The sequence below is a fragment of the Capricornis sumatraensis genome, chromosome 8 (assembly GCF_032405125.1).
Source record: "Capricornis sumatraensis isolate serow.1 chromosome 8, serow.2, whole genome shotgun sequence".
Taxonomy (NCBI): Eukaryota; Metazoa; Chordata; class Mammalia; order Artiodactyla; family Bovidae; genus Capricornis; species Capricornis sumatraensis.
The window spans coordinates 95,574,050-95,599,389 of NC_091076.1; the positions used below are offsets into that span (position 1 = coordinate 95,574,050).

General features: G+C 39.6%; 1 protein-coding gene across 1 annotated transcript in view; it reads right to left on the minus strand.

Moving 5' to 3' along the window:
* Window positions 1-25,340, minus strand: part of NSF (N-ethylmaleimide sensitive factor, vesicle fusing ATPase) — a 148,407-nt gene that overhangs the window by 11,082 nt on the left and 111,985 nt on the right. The window contains exons 16-17 of the mRNA XM_068976434.1: window positions 15,578-15,644; window positions 13,260-13,339 (exon numbers count right to left, since the gene is read on the minus strand). Coding sequence (XP_068832535.1) covers window positions 13,260-13,339; window positions 15,578-15,644 — 147 coding nt within the window. The remainder of the gene's footprint in view (window positions 1-13,259; window positions 13,340-15,577; window positions 15,645-25,340) is intronic.

Here is a 25,340-nt window from a genome sequence, read left to right on the forward strand (position 1 = left end):
GTTAACTGTTACTTTGCTTTTTTTTCTTTAGGTTTCCAATGTTCCTAAGTCCATAATTCAAGCTCCCTCATTTTGTTCCTCTCTTACAAAGGACAACACTGGCCCTCGAAGAATGGCTTGCTAACCATTCTAAAAGCTGGAATGGCCATTTTCCTAGTGAAACCCTGTCTTACGTTACCAGTGACTCCGCGCTTCAGAGTGTTGAAAGACTGGGAAATGTGGAGCAACTTATAATGGAGACGCTAATTTATGTTTTGCTTTTCTTCTTGTTTAACAAGACTGCAAACACTGCAGAGAGGTCATGACCCAGGCAAGTTCAGGCCTTGACTTGTAAGCATCATCTTCAAGAAAACACCGAAAAACATTACCAAATAATTAAATTGTGCTGGGTCATTTTGTATATTAATTAGTGGTAGTACTCATGAGGCAGCTTTATCATGAAAAACCAGCTCTGAATATATTTAATATCCTAAATCATTCTGGAGAAAAAGTTGCCAGCAGCATGAGGTGGGAAGGCTAGCTTTAAAAACAGAAGTAGAGCTCAACCCAGAAAGAGAAATCCAACTTGTTAATGTGTGGCTACCAGTCTGAATCTATAGTGCCAAACAAAACATGCCCCTTGATGGGAAGAAAAGAGGCAGAGAGATAACTTACTTGGGAAAAAAATGTTCCCAGAATACTCTGAGATTTTCCAGTTCTGATGCAATAAAGAAAAGGCCTAAATAAAATGACTATCTGCCAATCGGATTATGATAAACATTGTTCCAAGGTTAAATAAGTATTAGTTAACTAATTCTTACTACTATAAGAAGCAACTCAGGTGAAAACATTACCATGAAAAAGGCAGGGCTCAGTCAGGTGTTGATCCTTCAAAAAAACACTTCTTTACATGATGAAGAATGAGCCAAGTACTAAGCAGTATCTAAGCCTTTTGCCACACAAAGGACTAACCAGATAATCCACACCCTTTCATAGGTCCTGCCCATTGATTGGCCCCAATAAACTGATTTGTAACAAAAGTTCATGTGGAAGAAAGCTTTTTTTTTTTCCCCCCTTAAATAAAAATGCCACCAATATAATACTGCAGTGAAATGGAAGGGCTGATTTTAACCTGCTAACAAAAGTAAAGTCAGTTATGCAGTAAAGAAAGGCCAATTCTTTCGCTATCATTCAGTGCTGAGCAAGGGCAATACACCCTGGGTAAGAAGAATGAACTGGGAACAATTGGAAACCCTGAAATGGATTAAGAAGTGAGTGTGTCGGTGGCCTTAAACTTTATTTTCTCGTTGTTAGAATTTGAAGCTTTTGTAAATAAAAGTGAAGCTTCTCTGAATTTGGAATTTGTAAGCCCGGGAAGTAAAAGATAAAATAGATTAGCTGATCAGATCATGAACACGAATTGACTCTGTTCAAGTATGTATGGAATTATGAGATTTGGTTTGTGTCTCCAAAGTGAGTACGATCCAGCTGGGGAGAGTGAGTAAATATTCAGAGACCAAGGAACACACCAGCAAACACGAATGAGTAACGGCTGCGGGGATATAGCACAGAGGCACAGCTTCACTGGCAGAGGGTCTTCTGGGAAGATTCCTGTAGTATCACAGAGACGCTGGTGAAGAGGAGGCCCTGGAGGAGAAGGAATGAGTCTCCTAATTCCCCCGTGGGTGGTGGAGGCAGCTGAGCTAGAGCACCAAGGGCTGAAAACAGAGTCTTCTTAGAGCAGAGGGGAGTAGGTAGCCTAAAAAAAAAGAAGACTGAATGCTAAACTAAGGAAGGAAGTTTAGTATAAAAAGCAACAAGAAACTAAAGAAGGTGCTGAAGGAGGAAGAACTGTAATGGAGAGAAAGATGATCCCAGTAGTTTCATGCCGGGCGGTCCAGTGGCCTGTGAGGAGGCTGCTACGAGAAAGGCATCTCTAAAATAAGGTCTCAGAGCATGTGCGCCCAGGGAGGATCTGCACCTTTTCATCAGTGATGCACACACATGCCTCCCTTTTAAATGCAAGCCCAGGGTGGGGAGAAAGCAAGGGAGGAGAGGCAAGGTCCCTGACAGATAGCGGCTTGGTGCCGTGGAACAAGTACAGGCTCCGTCATTCACAGCTGGGTGATGTGGGTTGGATTACTGAACTTCTCAGCATCTGTCTCCTCCTCAACCATAAAAATGGGATTAAAAATCCTACTTCTACCTGTCAGAGTAGAGCAGGAGGTGAAGGATACTTGGGAATGGGGGACCTCTGCCATCACTGTCAGGGGATGCAGGAAGGAAAGGAAGTGAGATGGTCTTGAGAGGAACCTGAAAAGCCATCCTCTGCCTGGGACTGGGATGCCAGGAATCTGCGACCTCAGGTCAGGTGGTCAAGCACTGGGCACCTGAGAATTCCCTTTCTAACAAGGCAGGCAGGGCACTGGCCGCAAAAGATTCCGAGAGCACTCTCCCAGAGGGCCAAGATGCACTCTGTTCAGGGGAGATGAGTGCTCCAGTCTTCAGCTTAACTAGGGTGACAGCGAGGCCCAGACGAGGCCTGAAGCTAAAGATCAAATACCCCTCAGAAGTAGCTGTGGCAGCGGGCAAGAGTCAGGTGCCCTGATGAGAGTCAATGACTCCGAGGAGAAATCAGCTCAGGGGAGAGGCTGCAAAGCTTTCCTGGTAAGAGGTGCTTCAGTTCATCCCATATACTGGTTTCCTTCTTGAAATGCGAGTAACAACTCATACTTTAATTTAGTTCAATGCAGATTAAAAGAAAAAAATTCTACCTACCGTAGAGCTTGTACAACTTTACCACTACATTTATTTGCAAGCCTGAATCTTGTTTCTAGGCTGTTGACTCCCTGGGGGCAGGGCCATGCTTGATTCATCTCCGTCCTTGCGGTTCTGAGCACAGCACGACTGGTGAATGGAAGACACTCCCATGTTCCCTCTGCCTCGAATGCTCTTTCCTGGTACAGCCACGTGGTTCTCTGCCTCAGAGTCAGAGCTCTGCTTGAGTGTCACCTTTCCCATAAGGCCCACCTTTCCCATAAGACCCTCTTTCATCGCCCTTTATCAGGCTCTATCCGCCTCCCCCAACAGTAGGGATCTCATTTATTCTACCTATTGCTGCTCTTCCCTTGTGAGGACAGGACTTGTGTCTGTCTGGTTTTATTGATGAGTCCAGGGCTAGCATTGTGCCTCGAACATGGTGACCCTTCAAATACATTTGTGTTGAATGAATGAATGGTGATCTCAGTGTAGGTGTCAAGGGCCACAGATCACTCCCCCACTTCTTTGTTACATTTTCTCTTCTGGTCCTGAAATAACACAAACTATATGGAAGGTTCAACAGGAAAATAAGTATCTATAGTTACAGTGTCTATGTCTCTGAGTCCCAAGTGTTGAATACTATGTCAACAAGTTTTAAAGAAAAGAATCTAGAATGAATGGCATGTATGCTTCATTTACAATATAAGTAGATGCAAAGGATGTCAGACCACTTTCTTTTAGCTAATCAATTGATTGTCAAAAGTTAAGCTGTAATTGTTCATAATGCAGACTACTCTCACAGAGAAAAGATTCATTACAAGCCATTACTTTAAGCTGGCAAGATAAGTATTGTTACATATCTCCTATTGGTTTCTCCAAATCCAGGGAAAAATCTGACTGCTATTAAAAACAACCAAGAGTCTGGGCAGTGAAATGAGAGGAATGGGGCTTCTTTGCATATCCTGCATGTATTTGATTTCTTGATGCTCAAACGTCTGTAACTTCTTTTTCTGGTAGTTAAATGTTTCAGTTGAATACCAAAGGAAGGATGTTTCAAATAAATCAAGCTACAATGAGGCAGACAACTACACTTAAACTCTCCATTAGATTTTTACCCCGAAGCAAATTCTTAGTCTGCTGGTTTTGTAACCATCCTCCTGGTGCTGCCAGTAAGAAAGAGGACAACAGGGAGGGGAATTCACGATGCACACTGACTGTGAAATACGCAACTTCACCCCAAATAATTTAAATAATTACGAAAGGCAAGAGCAGACCACTTTGGGATATTAAAGAATATTTTAGTACCAGTTTGTGAAAAAGACATGGAATCATCAGACTATCCTCAGAGCAGCTGTGAAAGCTTACCTAAGTTCTCTCCTTCCCTCTCTCCTCTCCTGGCTATTTTATAGGTGAGAAACCTGGGGTAAGCTTTTACATCCAGGGAGGGAGCTGAAACTAGAGTTCAGGCCTCACGGATATTCCCACTAAGCTTTGCCATCCATTTTTATTTGTGCAATATTAAAATTCTATCAGCAGTGGCTGATTTCTTAATGATGAGTTAGACAGGTATACCACCTAGAAATTATGAATTATGACCTCTGAGGAGAAAAGGTTAAATAAATTTAAGAAAATAAAGATGTATGACCATGCCACAGTATTCTCAGTGCCAAAAGGAACAGTTTTGTGGGTGCTTTCATTAGAAACTTAACTAAAATGATGACTGATTCATCAGCGAATCCAGACTCCTCCACCTGGCACCTACAGACTTTCCCTCCCTCCCTCTGCTTTTAGCTTAAGATGCCCTAAAACGTCCCCTGTGCTCTACGCAGGTCACTTTTCCTCTTCCTTCTCATTTAATTTCTACCTCGGTGGTTTTTTTTCAGCTGTGCTGGTCTTTATTGCTGCCGGGGCTTTTCTCCAGCTGCAGAGAGTGGAGGTTACTCTCTAGCTGTGGTGTGTGGACTTCCCACTGCTGGAGCTTCTCTTATTGCAACGCACGGGCTCTAGAGCTCAGGCTCAATGGCCGCGGCACACAGGCTCAGCTGCTCCTCAGCATGCAGGATCCTTCGGAGTCAGGAACTGAACCCACGCCTCCGTCACTGTCAGCTGGATCCTTTGCCACTGAGCCACCAGGGAAGCCCTGTGATTTTTTTTTTTTTTTTTTTGCTTGTTTCAGAATTCACTAGTAATTATTATACTTTTTAAAGCTTTACCAATAATTAATACTAAAAGAATGTCAAGTCAAAGAAAAGGATGGACATAAAGGGAAAAACTGATTTAATAAATGTTGTAAGGCTTTATTATCTGTAGAGATGACACTTGCCAGTAGAACTTATGCATCAGGAGAAAATTTAATTTTAAAATGTTATTTGACTTTTTTAACTTCTTATTTTGTATTGGGGTATAGCCAATTAATAAAAAATGTTATGATAGTTTCCGGTGAACAGGGAAGACACTCAGCCATACGTATCACTTCACTTGCTCAGCCGTGTTAGCCAAGCAGCAAATCAGCTGCAAAGGACTGGAACTTTGGTAGTTATACTGTTGAGTCTAAAGTGAATACAACTGTATGCACGTTAAGTTTTTCTTTCTCCTGATTATAAAGTAATAAATGCTTACTGTAGAAAATGTATAAAATATAAGAAATAATAAAGCAGAAAAACCCACCCATAATCCACCATCTAAGATAAGAGCAGTTATCTTTAAGACAGAGAAACAGAACTTCCTTTTTACTTTTTTCATTTCACTCTTTAAAAAAAATTCTTTTGTGCATTTTAAAATGAACATCAATTAAAGAATAATAAATGCATTAAAATATTGGGAGGCTGAGCGCAAACTTTTCTTTCAAAAAGTCTGGTGGCCATAAAGACAATCACAGAAAACAATTCTGGCGTATTCCCTCCAGGCCTTTTTTCTTTATAGCTGAAATCGCACCTAAAGAATAACTGAGGATTAAGTGGAAGGTGATCTGATCGTTAGGCAGGCAGTTTCTGACACTGGCCCAGTTTATACAGTTACTGCACCAGCAGACAGCCACCCAGCTTCTCATCTCCCTGCTCTGGCTGGTGTTTCTTCCTGTCCTCCCTCCCCATGATTACTCCTTTCTCAGGGAACCGGCACCCTCTTCCACTTGCTCCAGGGCTGGCCCTGGCAGGGTCTGTGGGAGCGTGATGGCTGGCAGGTAGAGGCCAAGGAAGGTGTTGTTCCTGCTGGCGCGTCTATAGGTCTGGCTTCTGGCTATCTGGAGCCTAGCTCCTTTGATATGGATTACTCTGTTGGTTTTATCTATTTTTGTGTATGAGGAAAGACAAGAGTCAGAGTTTTCTTTAAAGTGAATACTAAACTGAGTTGTGATTTGTAGTTTACAAAGAATTATAACCAACATTTATATTACTTAATTCTTAAGACTTAAATATTACCACTGTTCCCGATTTACAGTGAGAAAATTGAGGCTCAGAAAGTGACTGGATTCACACTCAAGCCTTCTAACTCCTGAGCTCTTATTTACACTGCCAATGCCAGTTCTATTAATATGTGTAGTTAAGACCCTTCAGCTTCAAGATGTCCATTCAACAAATAGTATTATCTATATGGCCTAAATAAGTCTGGAAAGACAGAGAAGAGAGGAGGGGAAGGAGAGAGAGCGGGAGGAAGGGAAAGCAGAATGGTGGGTCCATACAGGTAGTCTGGAGCTTTCCCTGTGAAAAGCACTCTTGCCATTCCCCAATGTGAGAGGTAGGCAGGACTGTCAAGATGAAAAATGGTTACAGACCAAGTTGTGACTTAAAAAGATCAAGGCCTTGTTCCACCTATATTCTAATAACTATCAGGAATATTGATAGACCTTTGTAAGGCCCTCCTTAGTGGTTCTTCTCACTCAATAGCTGTTACGCCATAAAAGTATAAACCCCAAGGAATTTCCAAAGGCCTGTGTATTTGCTTTGGGGACAGGAACGTAGGAGAGAAGCTGTGAAGCGCTATTCTGTTCCACTTGGATTAGAAGGCAAAAAGGGGAACTTTAGTCACAAGCAGCTGTAGGCAAAAAGGCAGTAGGGGGGCAGTCCCTGGAGGCCAAGGTCTAGTGTAATGGGCAGTGTCCTCAGAGCCCCACAGTCCACCAGAAGCCCAGACCCTCTCTCTACTCCTCATGCTGCTGAACTCCGAAATTCCTGTTTCTACTTCATTCTCCCTTTTATAATAGGGATCTCCAATCCCCAGACCAAAGTATTTGTCTTAGGACTCAGGAAGCTTCTGAATTTCAGCAAATGGGAGATGGGGAAGTAGAGTGTCTCTATTTCTTTTGCCAGTATTGCTAGTGAAGGAATTTGAACCTGGGCATTCCAACTTGGAACGCTGAATTCACTTTCCGTGGAAATGTGCCATATAGAGCAGTTACACTCCCTATTTTTCCCAACTTACATGCTAAAAAGGTTCTGTGGACTATCTAAAGGCACCTCTTTTCTTAAAACAACAACTGGGAGATATATTTCCAGTTCTAAACAACGGCCTTAATAAAATACTAAACCTCCAAGAACTTTAAAACAGTAAGAAAACAGGAAGAAACAGAATCTTAGATGTCAATCCCTGGCTCCACGCAATGGGAACATTCAAATCACTCAAGAGAAAACACTGATCCTTTTTTAAGGATAAGATTCTTTACAAATGACATTCTCTGTGGACAACACTATACTCCGACTTCTCAGTAACTCTGTGCTTTTCACAATAAGGCATTAATACCTTACGTCTGTGCAGCCCACAGGTTTACACAGAACTTACACAATGTTCACTGGCCGTCCATGGCCGGGGTAGGGAGGAATCATCGCCATTTTACAGATGAAGAAATAGACACAAAGATGTTAAGGGGCTAGTTGAAGACTATAAGGCCAGGTGTCCGTGCTAAGTCTCAAACTCAGTTTTTCTGACTCCAAGTCCAATACAGTGAGTAAGCTGTGCAGAGAGTACACTCATAACTAGATTCATGGCCTCATGGAACACTAGGATGGTAGAATCAACACTTCTCTAATGCTGATGTCATGTCACAGTAATACATCAATATTTAAGGCAATGAGAAAATATTTTGTCTCAACAACATTAGCATTTCTCTATGATTAAAATTTAGAGATTGAATTTTGAGTTACCTATAAATGGTGTGTGTATGTATATATCTAGCTTATAATTTTTGTATTAATTTGTATTGTAGATGTGCTCTACTGAAAAACAAAACAAAAACTCCATTTAGAAAACATGGTTTTACTGCAGCTGATTCATGTCAATGTATGGCAAAAACCACCACAATATTGTAAAGTAATTAGCCTCCAATTAAAATAAATAATTAAAAAAAAATACAAAAAAGGCAAAAAAATAAAATATGGTTTTATTTAGCAGATATTTATAGCAATATTTTATAAAGGACTCAAACTTCTTTCACTGATTTTGATGAACTTAAAACTGTTCTATACACGTGTGTGTGTGTATATATATATATATATTCAACTTACACAGAACTCTCTGAGATAATCTACTAAGTGAAGTATACTTTTAGAGAATTTATTTATAAACTATGGTAGCCATCTAATATCACTGACTTAACAAATGGGAAAACTGGGCTACTAAACTGTCAATCATCACCCAGATTTTTTTCAATAAAGAAGTCTAATGCAAAAGTCACCACATCAGTGATTACAATTAATGTGTCTGGCAAAATGACTAAACCTCTTTCCTAAAGTGGTTATATATCTTATTGAGTCATATTATAGTCATTAGCCCAAGTTAATTTTGAACAGATAGACAGAGAGGTATTCATGTTTAGGCCTGCATGATTTGGAGTCTCTTCCATTATTTGCTTATTTCGCTAAAGCAACCCAAAGCCTGAGGAGTTGCTTAATATCACCAAGACTTCCTAATAACATATCTGAAGTAAGATTGCACTGAGATATCATATAAGGATTACAGGAAAAGCAATTTTGTCTAGAGATCGGTGACCTTAAATGAAACCCATGGAGAAACAAACATGTCTGCCTGAGTTCCCATCAGGAATTTACTAAGAGTCTTACTGGTTCACACATTATTACACCCTTCCCAGCTCTAAGCCCTACTTCTTTCTTCTCAGGTTAATATTCCTAAGTGCCAGAGCAGTGAGGAAGGAATTTTTCTCAACAACTTTATTTTTTAGCTAAAAGTCTTAACAACTGTGAGGTCTTTTGAGTCCTACTTCAGTAATATTGCTACTAATTTGGAGTGGTCTTCTTTTGTAAAAGTTCACAGTTTCCAAAGATTTTGCCAGCTGGAATGCTGTGAATAAATTATGAGTGTTCTATGGTATCAATACTATTCAGCCCTTGGGAAGGCGGTTAGCACCTGGTGGGGATGCACCTCTGGCCAGCTGTGACTGACCTCATCCACTTACCCAACTATATCATCAGATGTTATTATTTTCTATATGCCAGGATATGAGGCTGGGAAGCACTGAAGTGAAAAAGCAGTGGTTCTCTGTAAGTTACAAGGTTACTCTGGTACATATGGATCAGGTCTTCCAAACTGATTTGCAAAAACTGTCAGGTAAACATTAAGGCAGTCGGGTTAATGGGCTTAACTGCTCTCACACTTGTTGAGGAAACTAGGAAGTTATGTCATTTCACAGCTGAGGAGTTCCTTTTCAGGCACTTTGTCTCCCGGAAGGAAAAAAAAAAAGGAGGTGCCAGAAGAGAAATAGGAGGAAAATAACAAAGCCATTCTTGTTACAGTTTGCAAGAGGGCTTACCTGGCCTTACTGTCTTACTACTGCCTCTTTCTTGACAGGAAGAGACTAAGGCTTTCATCATCCTGATCCTGAAAAGCACATTCCCCTCGACTTCCATAAATCTGCAAAACTTGAAAAGAGCCCTAGTGTCATCAAGCAAAAGAGCCGGCTTTAGGAATCTCACTGGAAGGAGGGGTGTCTTCGAGCCTCTCACTGCTAAGCCGGACATTTCCTAACACTGGACAAATTGTACGTCCAGCTCAGGGAGGGTGAACTGCAGTGGTCTTTTACCCTCCAAGCCAATTGTTAGCTTTTCACAGGAATCAGCAGGGAAGCACATGTGAAACCTCTGTGGTGACGGTGAGCACCCCCATGCCTTGTGTGACTCTGCATGTAGATGAAGCAGGCTGGGAGCTTTCTTAGCTACTGCTGCTGAGTTCTCAGAGCAGCCCTTTTCTCCGGCATGGCTCCCTGCTGGGACAGCCCTTTTCAATTTTTCTATCCCCCCTCGATCTCTTCTCCTGCAGAACACAGGGAAACTTGATTGAAATAAAGACCTCGGGAACATGTTTTATTTTCTCCTGTTCAATCCATTTTAGAAAAGCTTTTAATTGGTTTTAAAAAGATGCTAAACAAAATGTGATGATGTTTTTCAGTCTTCATGGACTACAGATACCACTTTTTATACTTTCAAAGGGCTAATAAATCAATCATGAAATTAACTCTCCAGCTAAACTGAAAGCAAATCCACTGAATACTGGGTTCATTAAAAATCTATGCATTTACTTACAAAAATTTAAAATTCAAAGAAAATTATCCTAGTAACTGAAATCTGACTTGAATTTTTAGTCCTACACTGAAAATCCAAGACCAAAGCAATCACAAAAGGAAAAAAGGAGGGCTTGTGAACCAGTTTTAATAAGCCAATTTACAATGAGGGAGGGGAGATGGGGGATGGGGAGAAGTAGAAAAGAGAATATCTTGATCCATAACAACACAGTGCCCTTGAAGGGATCCTTTTATTTCAGCATGTGCACACATGCACACACAATTTTTCTATGTGAAAGCTGAATTACAACAAATGCAAAATTAAAGATTCTGTGACTGATAATGGTTACTGTATTGTATGCATGTACAGTTCCTCTTTTTAAAGAAAAATGCCTACAACTTTTCTGTTTCCTTGACAGTGATAAAATAATAGCTTTCTACTAATAGTCCACGCATCCCTACAACATTGGGATTCATATACTTTTAATATTTAACTGCAAGCAGCTGAAAAGCCTATATATAATGCTTTGGCAAAGTGAAGGCTTCTACTTCAGAACGACAAATAGTCTTGACACTGGATCACCTTGAAAAATTCTCCCTTATTTTCTTCAGAGGATACAAACTAATTTAAAAAGTAAGATGGTACAGAGAAACCACATTTTTATTTTGTTAAATATATGCCAACTAGAAATATCTTAAGCATTTGTTTCTTCTGCCACTGACTCGCTTACACAGCAGGTCATCTAGCAGTCCAGCTCAGAGCCACCCAATTCTGATTAAGGACAGGCTGGTATTTTATTAGAATCCCCGCCACTTCCGATCACTAAGGCAACCAGATCTGCCTTTTACTTCTTACATGTTCCTATATTCTTCCTTTCCAATCCTTAGAGAAATTTGTTCCACATCCCTTTCTAATGATCCAACTCCTGTTTCTAAGATTTCTCCCAAGTTGGGCCATGTACGCTTACTCCTTACATCCAGCTCTTCATAGAATCCTCCTTTCTTCATTTAAGCTTCTGAAACTATCTGTCGTAACCATTTTATTAAGATGTAACCCCTATTAACACAAAGTTCACTGACTTAAACTGTACAGTTCAATGGTTGTTAGTAGATTGCACAGATACATGCAACTACCACTGGACTCAGTTTTAGAACATATTTATCAGGCCCCAAAGAACCCACGGTCCACCAGCAGTCACCTCTCATTCTGCTCACCCCTCACTCCTCCCATCTTGGGCAAACACTGATCTGTTTTCTGTCTCTACAGACTTGCTAATTCTAGGTATTTCATATAAATGGAATCACACAATATGTAGTCTTTTGTGACTGGCTTCTTTTGCTTATCATGTTTTCAAGGTTCATTCATGTTATAGCTAGTACTCAGCATTTTTGTAAAAGGCTGAATACTTCTCCATTGTATGTATATACCACATTTATTTTATTTGATGAACATTTGGGTTGTTTCCACTTTTTGGCTATTATGAATAATGTTTCCATGAACACTCATTAAAAGTTCTTGTGTGGATATGTATTTTCATTTCTGTGTGGTATATACCTAGAAATAGAATTGCCAGGGCATGTAGTAACCCTATCTTTAAGCTTTTGAGTGCTAGACTGTTTCCCAAAGGTTGCACAGTTTACCTATTCCCACCAGCACTGTATAAGGATCCAATTTCTCCATCTGCATGCCAACACTTGTTATTGACTTTTTTTCCCCTTGGCCATGCCACATGGCTTGTGGGATTTTTTTTTTTTTAGTTTCCTAACCAAGGGTCGAATGGTGCAGTGAGAGACTAGAGTCCTAACCACTGTACATCCAGGGAATTCCCCTGACTTTTTAATTATGGTAATAATGTTCCTTTCTTCAAAGGTCTTACAATTATTTTTATAAAAAAGAAACAGTTATTCCTAAGTCTTTATTCAAGATTCTGGGATTCATTTGTTAATCTGAACACTCACTTCTCTATTTTCAGCTTTAATATAGCTTAAAACTTCAACTATTGGGAGTAACAGTTTACAGAAAAACGATGTAAAAAATCCTTCACAGTGCAAATATGCAGTAAGTTTTCAAGACTGTTGTAGGTTATATTTCTTTTCACTAATCTAAGAAAAAAAAAAAATAAACCCTCGGAAATCAAGACAAGTCCTCTACCTTTAGATCTGACACATACACACACAATTTTAACTGTTAACTTAAGTATCAGATTCACCAGCTTACCAGCAAATATTTCCCATACAACTTAATGTCTCTACCTTCAAATATGGAATTCCCATACAGTTTTTTAAGTTAGTACTTCACCCCTTTGTATCTGCCTTTGATTGGCATTTCTTCAAGATTACAACATGCAGAATCGACCAAGAGAATTCATAGCCGAACATGCTCTGGCAGCCTCTCCGTAATTAACATATTTAACCAACCCTCATAGGTCAGTTTAAATGTGTTAAGCTATCAAAATCACCAGTCTCCAACAGCCAGATCAGTAAAAATGGAAACATGGGAACCAAGATCCTGGCTATAAACTCACCCTTCAAAAGTGCCACGTGACATGAGAAAAATGCAAACTCATCTGTAAAAACTAAAAACAAAACAAAACTCCCTGCAGGACATAAATTTCCCCAAATACAAATTCTTAGAAAAATCTATGAAAGATGGAACAAATGGGAACATGTATTTAATCACTTCTACATTAATATCATGTATTAATATCGCTCATGAGAGAAGGGGTGGGAAGGGATGTGTAATATGGTGGTGAACTTATAAAGGAACAAAACAGAATACTAACTGAAACTGGAATTTTGAGATTTTCAGAAAAAAATGGAAAACTTCTCTGCTTCAGAGTAGTGATTAAGAAAATTATTTACCTTAAGACAGAGGGCCAGACTGGATGACCTTGCAAAATCCCTTCGACAAGAGAATTTTACAAGTTTTTGATAATTCTGCTTATTTAGAGAGTGCACCATTGTATAATATACTGGAACAACTCTGTGAAAATGTTCCTTATATTATTTTTACCTGCGGAGGCGCCTTTTTCAGTAACACAAGAAGAGCCTGCAGTACCAGATTAGAAAATCGAGGGCCAATAGGGACATAATCTGAAAGAGAAACATTGCGGTGTTTAGGGATTCGATATACATATGCACATATTCCAAACAGATTTTTCTGCATCAAAAGTAAAAACAGTCCTAAATAAAAGTCGTGGAACTAACGATAACAAGAGAAAAGCTTCTAAATATCCATTTTGTGCTTGTGTAGACATCTTTGATATTCAGAGACAGTTTTTTTTATACGGGAAAAAAAATCCCCAGGTCTATTGACTAAACATTTCCAAGAAGCTACTGCAAACCTTGGCAATACAGATGACTACACAAGGCAACAAAACAAGATACTAGAAAATGGATAGAAGGGGAAGTAACAAGCAGTAATAATGGAAGTACGGTACTTTGACACAACTGAAATGATGGTAAAGCCATGAAGACTGGCCCACAGATGGTGAAGAACAGTGAATTTTTCAAAGAACTTTCTGTCAAGCTCCTACTCATCCTTCAAGATTTGGCACAAATGTTACCCCCTCTGCTTTCTTTGCATACCACATGTGCACCCTTGCCCGATGCTTAGAGCTGCCTTCCAGCAACAGCCCTCTGAAGTCAAAAGTGATCTTCCCTTTTCTGAAAACCCAGAACACATGGCATGTTCTACTTTATATTAATTTTTGCTGATGTATGTCATAATGACAGCATCTTACTATTTTTCTGAAGCCCTAATGATTCTAGCCCAGTGGTAAGGGCTCAGGAAATGCTTACCAAATAAATGAACCAACATGAATGGATAATAACTATTCATACAAGTGAAAATATACTCGGAGGGCAAACATTCCTGACATAGTACTGTTGCTATGACCACACATCTCAATTGTGTTTAGATAAAGGAATTTATGCAGAGCTATGAGTATGTGCCCAAAAGCTTTTAAAGAAATAATCCCAGAAACTAAAATGAAATGTATCAAAAAATAGCAGATCCAAAACCCAGGTCACCAGATAAAACTATCTATTTAAGAAGACCTCTTACATATACCTACTTTGTTTTATAACAAACACTGCCTTAGGAAACAGGAAAATAGATCATAGAGGACATAAAATAAGTCTCAAAATCATGAGGGAACTGTAGTAAGAACAGTTAATATGAAGTCATTACTACACCATTATAGACCCCTTAAGGAAGAAGGGGTTTGTTAACCAGGCATTGGTAGTATCTTCAGATATTTATTAAGTTACCAGATGGGATCAATTTCAATCAATTTTGTTACAGCATCCTGAGCCATTGTTATAATGAATTTATCCCAGATTTATCTACTTTGTGTGCAGAATAAGAGTAACAACACTGTTTTGGCATTTATTTGTGGAATACGCAATGGCACCCCACTCCAGTACTCTTGCCTGGAAAATCCCATGGACAGAGGAGCCTGGTAAGCCACAGTCCATGGGGTCGCGAAGAGTCAGACACGACTGAGCGGCTTCACTTTCACTTTTCCCTTTCATGTATTGGAGAAGGAAATGGCAACCCACTCCAGTGTTCTTGCCTGGAGAATCTCAGGGACGGGGGAGCCTGGTGGGCTGCCATCTATGGGGTCGCACAGAGTCAGACACGACTGAAGTGACTTAGCAGCACACCTTATGAGCTGAGTACAGGGAATGTTTTATTTATCTTTGTATTCTATAGCAGTGCATTTAAACATAGGAAATGTTTAATAGCTATTTTGAAAAATTACTGTAGGGCACTTGTAACTTTCGGAATGTTTTTAACTTTCACAACATTATCTCATTTCTGTCTTTACATTTACTCTGTGGGATAACTAAGGAAGAGAATACAGTCTCTGCTTCATCTGAATGGAAACTGAGACAGAGAGCTGACAACTTCTGCCCCAAGTGTTACTGCTAACTTGTACATTTCACTCCAACCCTAAGCTCTTCTTTCCTTAGTTAAATGGAACTAAGTTAGCAAATGGAACCTCTGAGCTACAGGCAGCTCTGAGATAGAATATAGCTCTGAGATAGAATACATCCATCAATGAAAATTACTAATCATTTATTATGGTCAGGGAACTTTGTGGAAGATACAAAATATGAGACATGGACCCTTATAGTTATGGTCATAAGGCATATTTACCACTGATACCACTGCTGACTTCAGATATAAGAGAAGTTATATTTCCTTATTAGATAAAGCTATTTCTACTGCCCTATGGATTATAAATGCCTGTATTTTCTCTTGTAATTGTGAGACACTAGCTGTAATGTGGCAAGGATAGTACAATGGCAGAAGTGATGACTCACCAAGCAGTCTCTCAATGTCATCCACAACCACACAACTGAGTTGGGATTTGTATGCATCATCAAAGATCTAGAAGAAAAGCAAAACCATGGATTATCTCACTGCCTTCAAAAATTACAAGAATTTCCAAGAAGATAAAATTTAGCTAATTCTTGACCAATGCCCCCCGCCCACCCCCGTCCCAAAACACAGTAAAACATCCAATATTTCTATTCTTTTTAAAAAGTTTTATTTATTTACAGCTGTGCTGGGTCTTTGTTGCTTTGTGAGGGCTTTCTCTAGCTGCAGCAAGAGGGGATGGGTGGTGGACAGGCTTCAGCAGTTGCAGCATGCAGGCTCAGTTGTGGTGAATGGGCTTAACTGCTCCATGGCACGTGGGATCTTCCCAGACTAGGGCACTGAACCCATGTCTCCTGCACTGGCAGGTGGATTCTTAACCACTGTGCCACCAGGGAAGTCCCACCCAATATTTCTGACTACACAAAACTAGACTAGTAGATAATAGGACTTTAGAAATTTAAGAGTTCTTACAAATTTAAAAGTGAGGAAATGGAGACCTGAAGCAGTTAAATGACTTGCCCAGGACATCACAGCTGGATCACAGCTGACCATGGGGGAGGCTTTCAGCTCCAAGGGCTGGATGTGTCACACTGGGGCATGCTCGGAAAAACTGGAATTAATCAACTGACAAATCCATCAAGTTTATCACAATGGTCTCTCCTCTCTCTGTCAGGGGCATTACTTCAGTGCTATGACTCAAGGGCTAAATGGAGCCACAGGAATGTGCAGGGTAAAACTGAATGTCATATTATTAGTAGTAGGAACTGTGGCCCTGTCAAACAGGAATAACATTGAAAGCAGAGAATTCTGTCAGCTCAAATCAGACTGTAACAGCCAAAGTGTCTACAAAAGAATTAAAGTTAGGTATAAAATATCAGATAGAGGCATCACCAGAACTAGACAAAAGATGACAGTGAATTAAGATAGCCAAATAAATGGAAATGAAGCAAGCAGTGGAGGAGGTTGTTATATCCTGGCAAGGAAGTAGCAATTTCAAGCCAGATAGAAGAATATATTCTTTTTTAAGTTGAATATAAGTGCTCAAAGCCTTGAGACCAGTGTTTTTGTAAATGTTGTCAGTTTCTATTCCAGCGCTCAGTGTAGCCCACTGGTGTCATCGCTAAGAATTAATCCCTGCATTCCAGTCCAATCTGACTGATGAGTAACCTCAGTGCACCAAGATGGTAACCACCACTCTCCTGATTTTGCTTGGTAGTAGCATGACATTCCTACTGGGTACCTTTTAACTACAGAAGATGGTAGGGGGGAGGAGGGACGGGGGTCCAGGATGGGGAACACGTGTATTCCTCTGGCGGATTCATGTTGATGTGTGGCAAAATCAATACAATACTGTAAAGTAATTAACCTCCAATTTAAATAAATAAATTTATATTTAAAAAATAAATTAATTAAAAAAAGAATTAGGTACAGGAACAAAGTAAATTAAACCTACAATATTAATCTTTTTCATATTATGTTTAAAGACAACCTGTGAATACATGGTCTTTAAAGCATTTGTGACAATTAAGAAAATTTACTATGTTAGATTAATAGATTAGCCTTGCTAGTTCAATTTAAAACATGCAGTTGGCTAATTAATTTTGATAAACTTTATGCTTGAAGGTGAAGTATAACTTCAATAGCCTTGCAAATAGTAATCTGAGATTCACCATAATTATATTATTTTTTTTGTGTGTGTGTGCTCAGTCATGTCTGACTCTGTGCAACCCCATGGACTGTAGCCCGCCAAGCTCCTCTGTCCATGGAATTTTCCAGGCAAGAATATTGGAGCAGGTTGCCATTTCCTCCTTCAGGGGATCTTCCCAACCCAGATATTGAACCAATGTCTCTAGCTTCTCCTGTACTTGTAGGCAGATTCTTTACCACTATGCCACCATATTGTTAATTTTATTAAATAAATGTAATTATAGATTTACTTTGAAACTTAGAATGTTTTGTTTGTTAAACAACTGAAGTACTTCGAAGAGAAAATAAAACATTTTACATGTCTAAATACAGTTTAAAATATTTAAAGAAATTGAAGTTGTAAAAATCTCTTTTTGAGCTACCTTTTACTTAGAATAAAATAAGAGGATTCTTTTAAAGTTTAAGTTTTCTTTTGTGTTGAAAAAATAGATTCTAAATTATATAATTTTAATATGTTGAATGTTAATTTTTTAGACCTCTGACTAGCTACACATGGTCTTTCCTATGCTCCAAAGTCACTCTCAAAGATGCAAAATTAAATAAAGAAATAAGCCCCAAAAAACTCATCAACAAAAATAAACCCAAAAGCAAAATGTCAACTCATCTGACAATCTACATGGTAAGTTTCTCCCTAACACACTGTATATTCTTTAAGGTAGGAACTGTCTTCTTTAGCATCATGTGTTCAGGGTCTGATGCTTCACTGGTGCCTAATAAACATCTCCTGCGTACACGTGGGAAAGAAAGCCTCTGCTGCTTTCCTTTGCACCATCCCCTGTACCCGTCAGTCATCTACCCTTTCATCCTTAGCCATCTGTCTCCTCATTGGATTGTGAGGTGGATAAAACCTTTATTCATGTTACCCCCCTGTACCCAGCACGGAAGAGTATTTAGTAATCTTATCTGCTCAATGGATTCAATGGTTGAAACAACACAAAGTTCTAATTTCACCTTGTCCTAAGTTACTTGCCTCTCTGCCCCTTCAGTATAGCATTCTGTATTGTGTATATATTACGGATTCATAGTATTCTTCCCTGTATTACACCAGATTGCTAGCTCTTTGAAGGCAAGTACTGTTGTATTTATCTCTGTATCCATGTCACTTAATACGATGCCTTATCAGAAAGTGATCAATAGATACTTACTGAAGGAATACACTGAAACTTATGCATTAAAGTCAAGTAGACATATCAGGGCAGTAGTTGGAGATGCATGACTGAAGTCAGAGTATGGACATCTCATAATGCTGAAACCACGAGAGGAAAGAAGTCTTCACGGAGAAATGGTAGATGCAGAATAAAGGGCCGAGGACTGAATCTTGGAGCGCTGTTCTGCTAACTCATTTAACAAATATTTTTAAACTCATATCATGTGTCAAGCACTAATGAAGGCAATGGAGAGAGTAATAACTAAGGTCACGGGTAACTACGATGAAGCACAGCGTGATGGTGTTAGCAGAGGTATAAGCGGATGAGGTAGCCCAGCACAGCAGCTGTGGGGGCCAGGGTGACACCATGCACATCCTACTCGTTCTGGCACGTGGTCAGACTGTACTTTCTCAACCCCTCTCGAGTCAGGGATGATTATGGGGTTTGCCTTGGGACTGAAATGGGAGTAGACTACTTCACTTTCTGAAAGAAGCTTCAAGAGCCAGGGCTTGGCTCATTCTCCTGCCTTGGCTATCACAGAATCACACGTGCGATGGAGCCACTATTACCTATTAGCTTGAGTCTCTGAGAAGCTGCAGCAGAGCTTCCTCTCTGAGTTATGGTGGACATGCAGTGTGAGCAAGAAATAAACTCTGTAGTGTTAAGCCCCTGAGATTTGGGGGCCTATTCATTATCACAGCATAATTTAGCCTATTGTGACTGATGTAAGAGCTTATGAAGTCGATGATGGTCTCCTAAATTCAGGAAGTGACATTTAAGCTGAGAACTGAAGGATGAAGAATTCACTAGGAAAGAGGGAAGCAAGTGTTCTAAGCAGAGCATATCAATTATAAGGAAGGCAGACGCTTTTACCACCCTGAGCCTGAGCTTTTACCCTGGTCTGAGCCACCAGGGAAGTCAGGCACAGAGAAAATCTAGGAACACTGCAGGAACTAACACAGTCTGTAGGAATTAAAAGGAAGAGGGGTCAGCATTGGCGCCGTGTGTATGCGGAGTGGCGGGTGAGGGATGAAACAGAGGAGAAATGGAAGAGACAATGGAAAAGTTTAGAAGCTGTTCTACTGTGGTTCTTTGCTCTTTTTTGAAGACTGGACTAACAGCAGCCCATGAGGCAAACTCAGGTGATTTCTAGAAGTCATTAAAAATAATGCTTGGCTCTTTTAAAACATTTGCTCAGAATTCTATTGATATGAAGGGCTTTGATGCAAGCATATCATTCTGTCTGACAGATTGTCATGTCGTGGATTTGAGTCACAGGGGCCCAGGACGTTGTGGATGTACTGCAGTAGTCCTGCACTTTCTCTGAATCAGCCCCTCTTCCTCCTCAAAGCTTATAGAGCTTTTCCACATCACTCAGGACATTGCTGGGGTCTGAACTAATGACAAATTTTCACCAATTTATCTCAGGTACTGTGATTCACAAAGCATTTCAACTCATTCCACAGCTGACTGCATGGGCTACCTCTAACATTTCAGAAGAAAATACCTACAGCCTTTAATGTAGTTTGTTTTTTGTTTTTTTACAGACAGTTCTTAATGCACTAATTACTACTCGCAGCTAACTCTCTTAACAACATACTGACCCTGACAAAGGCTATGCCATACCAGTTGTAACTTGACCAGTTTCAGTCGACTCTGCTTTAATTTAAATACACACACATCTTTCACTTCTCTTGCACACATTCTTTCCCACAGGTAGTCACACGTGTACGATAAGGTCACCACTATTCTCCTGAATCCATGTTTCTGCCTAGTCGCCTCAGCCTCTTCCATTTTTGGCTTCCTGGCCCCATGCTAAATAAGGAGATATCAGGATTCCATTGGCAAGTATATGCAATTAGCTGCCAGACTAAAATCTGAGATATTTACATACTGGGTGGGGAAGTTCTACCATAAATACAGACAGAGAAACCCCAAAAGGAGGAGAGATGCAGAGAAAGTAAAACTGTACAAACTGCCCCAGCTCAGACACAACTCAAGTGCTGAACCTGCCATCAGTAATAGCACCTGGTGAATACACAGGGCCTTCTCCAGACCAAAAGCCAAAACAACATTTAGCCAGGTGGGCTGAAACTGGGGCTACTGCTGGTATCTTACAGACTCTTTAAAAAATTAACTTAAATTCTGATCCTTTCATGGAGTAAGATGAAAGTATGATGCTCAAGTTTTTCCTGCTGGAGAGGTTATCAGTAGGGGATCACAGAAGATATCATGCAAAGTAGGATACTTGACAGAGGGGAGCTGCTAGAAAAACAGATAAAAACCATGACTGCACACAGCAAACTGGAGGATACGGTTTTCCCAGCTCTATCAGGGAAGTTTCCTAGAGCATGTAGACTTATCAGAATATATGTATTCTGAGAGCCAGGTGAGAAGTCTGAAAGAGAAGGCTGAAGAAAAGAATGGGGAGAAGGGAAGAAAGAAAAAAAGTGTGGCGAAGAGTGACAACAGTCAACAGGGCAAAAACGAGAGGTCTACTCTAGAAGATGAAGACTCTCTCTAGAAATCACAAAATCCCACAGTCTGCTTAGCTGTGGACATAAGGGGACTGTCATCATGAACCTCTTTGGTGCCTCCTTTCTTGTGTGCAAAGGCGGGCTGTGGGTCATGAGAGACGACCTAAAACGTGGGGAGCCTGGGCCTGCGGCAGGAGCATGCTGGGTGCACTGTGAAAGGAGGTATGGAGCTCCTGTTGCCGAGGGCTTGGGAGCAGGTCTGGTCACGGACCTTGATGGTGCCGAGAGCTCTCAAGGCACCGAGCCCACTCCTGGAATCTCCACATGAGCTGGGAACCACCTGTGTATAGGGGAGGGGCAGCAGCTGCAGCCTCTGGAGTCTACATGAATGCAAATGGGAACATGCCAGCAAGCTCCACGTTAATCCCAGCCTTTTAGAATCACAAACCCCGGCAAAGTGTACTCCAAATACAGTCTGTCCTCCATTTTCTAGAACCTCTTTAGGGCTCTGAGATAAGTGGAGCCAAATTCTCTGGCTCTTTTGGGGCTGAAAGAGTTCACCTCAATTCAGAAGTGGTTGGCATGAAGTACTGAGTTAGTAGGAATCTGTTGACAGTAGGAATTTGATGACTTAGAAAATCCCCAATGTAGTAAATCTGTCAGCAATTAGTTGAAAGCATACTCTAATCATATTTGGTAGCACATAAAAATGTAAGTGAGCAAATTCAAATCGGTGCTATCAGTAATAATCTCTCGTTTCTAAAAATAACTTGGGAGTAGACCAAGCAAACATTACCTGTCTTCTAATGAAACTGACTCAGGAAGTGGACCTAAACTTTTGGCAAAGCACTCAAGCTTCCTGGAAATGACCTCAAACTCCCTTATTTGTTCTCCCTGCTTTTCAGGAAAAATTCTTACAGTTTCACAAAATATGAGAGACAGACTGGGATATCTTTAATAACATAAGAAGTCACAAGGTCTGAAAGTTAAGTTCTACTGAAGAGCTGCACAATCCTCTTTTGCATGCCAGACAGATACAATCACCAGAAGACAAAGTATATTAAACAAAAAGAACAAGTGCTTGCCGCCTCCCGATCCCCAGGTCCTTACAGGGACCTGTGGTCACTTACAGGGTGTCCACTTGTCAGTTACTGCAAGCACAATCTTCAACAAATCAGCTACATGATATATTAGGATGTTAACCAAAAACATCCAAATTCTGTTGCTTAGTAACTGCTGTCAAAAGATCCAATTTCCAGTTCCGCTCTTTGTATGGACTAAACCATGAAAAGAGGAGGATTAGGCACCATGATTCTGTTCTGTGCAGACTACAATTTGCAGTGGGATTTACAGGAGGATATTCAAAGAAGATTATTTCTTTCTTGCAAAGCTAGTGGAAAGGAAAATGTCTTCCATTAATTTTCAGTCCTTTTAAAAACAAGACTATATGACCTTACTGACGGGTATAGTTTTAGAAACTGCAAATTTTTTACTCGACTTTGTTCAAATAATGTCCTCACATCAGACTGTCCTATTTCATCTCTACTGACTAGTTAAAATCAAGATCTACTGCATTGTTATTTTTTTCATTTAATGCCATTAACAGAACTAGCAAATAGTTTTTTTTAAAGTATAGATGCAAAAATGGATAAAGAAATTAAAATTTTTAAACAGAATAATGTTGGGGAAACATAAACAAAATACAGGAAAAGAGAAAGATCTGTAAATACTTCAACTATCTTAAGGGAACATATAGTATCTCCTTCCCAACAGAATGTGAGAATAATACCTCATACAGAGTTTGCTAGTATTGAGAAGTTTACCTACACAGAGAAAGGATTTATTAAGCAAATTAAGAAGTAGAATTGAATCGAGCATAAACTACTTTCATATATTTTAGCACCAGAATCTGTATGTGAATAAGAAGTAACAGCTTAATTGTAATTAAAGGTCTGAAAGTTAAATATCTTAATCTTAGATACTCATTAAAGTGAGCCCAACGGCTCTCTCCACTAACAAAAACTCTTGGTTTATGTAACAAAACCAAGCAGTAAAATGATATATAAAGATATTATGGGCAACAGTCCAAGGAAACTGATATATGATGCGGTCACAAGTATAAATTGGCACAACTTTCTTAAGAAGCAGGTTTTATAAACATTAATATTTTTACATAAGTTTTAATAGCAATAGTTATCATAAATTTACACCCATTAACATTTTTACCTTAGCAATCTCAGCTCTGAGAATTCATCCTAAGGAAATAACCAGAAATGTATGTGCAATAATAGTGATAAGTAAGAATAACCACTATACTTTATTGAGCACATATTATATCCTGAGGCACTGTATGATACAGCACAAAAATCACCATCTCATTTAATTCTCATAACAATCCTATGAGGCACCTATTAATATTGTCCTCATTTTGTAGATGAGAAAATAGAGGTTTACAGGTTAAGTGACTTAGAGCTGGTAAGTGCAGTGGACCTGGGATTCAAATTAAAGTCTATTAGAAACCTAAGTCCAAATTCTCAGCCGTAAATTTTGATGCTACTCTCAGAAAAACGTAATAAGAAAATGGGGGCAGTCACTGGAAGTTCTAGAGAAGGAAATGGCAACCCACTCCAGTATTCTTGCCTGGAAAATCCCATGGACAGAGGAGCCTGGTTGGCTACAGAACATGGGGCTGCAAAGGAGGCGGACATAACTGAGTGACTAAACAGCCTCAAATGAGAGTCCTACAGAATACTGTTTATAATTGTGAAAAAACTTGGAAAAAACCTAAATGTTCAACAAAAAAGGAATATTTAAATGGACATTACACAGCTACTAATTTAACATAATATTCAGATAAATTTTAATGACAATGAAAAAACTGTATAGGAAGTGGACAAAAACCAATATGTCCAATGTGGTCACCAACACATAATACGTTGTGTGTATGTGTATCTGAAAAGAAGATAGAAGAACAAATATGGACTTTATTTTCTTCTGTGTTCTTTTCTGCATTTTCTAAATTATTTTTGAAATTGGGCAAAGCTACAGTTTGGGTGTGGGAAGGATGTACCTAAAAGGAAAGAACCGTCTTCTCCAGAATGATTAAAAAAATTATAAATTATTCGTGCTTTGGGGAAAAAAGAAAGACATCGGCTTTCCATTTTCACACTAAAAAAAAAAAAAACGAAGGGAAGAGAACAATGGTGGGAGGTAGACTAGAACGTCTAAAGAATGGCATTTATATTTCATTTTCAAAAGCAAACTGGAAGACCGAGCACCTTTAGATGGGTCTGAGCCCTCAGGCTTTTGTCAAGCTATCATTAGGCAACAATGTGAAAACTATTTGCAGGGAAAGATTCTGCAGTATTTCTAATAAATTTCTAAGACATCTCTGCTTCATTCTTTTCTCCATTCTGTTCTTTAGTCACAGAGAATAATATTTTTCTCCAAGGAAAACCCAAAAAGTCTCAATAAGAATTTACTATACTGCTGAAACAAAAATATTTTTTGCAACTTTAAGAGTATACAGCTGATCCAGACAGTGAATCATGAATCCAAACGATTTTAAGTAAGCTGGTATAGACACATTTTTATACTCCTTAGCCTTCCACTCATCTGAAACCTTACCTTGAAAGGCTGCAACAATTTAAAGATTAAATCATAAGTTATTAAGTCATTAATTTAACCATTTAAGCCTCTAAAATCAGCACATATTACCTTCCCCCCTCAAGTCAATTTGCAAGAGATTGAAATAATAAAAATGATAATATCTCACACTTACAAAGCTGCTTTGATGTGCAGGAGCCTAAAATACTTAAAAAAAAAAACTTTATAGAAAAGACTAGGACCATCCACCCACATCTCAGAGTACATCTGAGGTAGAATCTGGCAGCTGGTGAAAACCAATGGAGTAAATTACCATCTGCACAGAAGACTACTTTTAGTAGTGAAGTCGCTCAGTTGTGTCAGACTTTGTGACCCCATGGACTGTAGTCTACCAGGCTCCTCTGTCCATGGGGTTTTCCAGGCAATAGTCCTGGAGTGGGTTGCCATTTCCTTCTCCAGGGGATCTTCCCAACCCAGGGCTCGAACCCAGGTCTCCCGCATTGTAGACAGACGCTTTACCATAAGAGATAGATGGAGTTAGGAAAATACAAACAGAATCAGCTGTTCAATTAAATGGGAGGTTCAGTGGCTATGGAGTCCAAGGGCTGTTTAAATTTTTCACCAAAAGAAATGGTTTAAGGGTTCCCTTTAGAGGGAAACATTATAAAAAATACAAAAAACAAAAAGAACAGCAACCCCATCTACATGAGGGAGGTTACTGGTCCTAGAGATTCTGTCCAGGTCTTCCCAGGAACGATAGATACTAC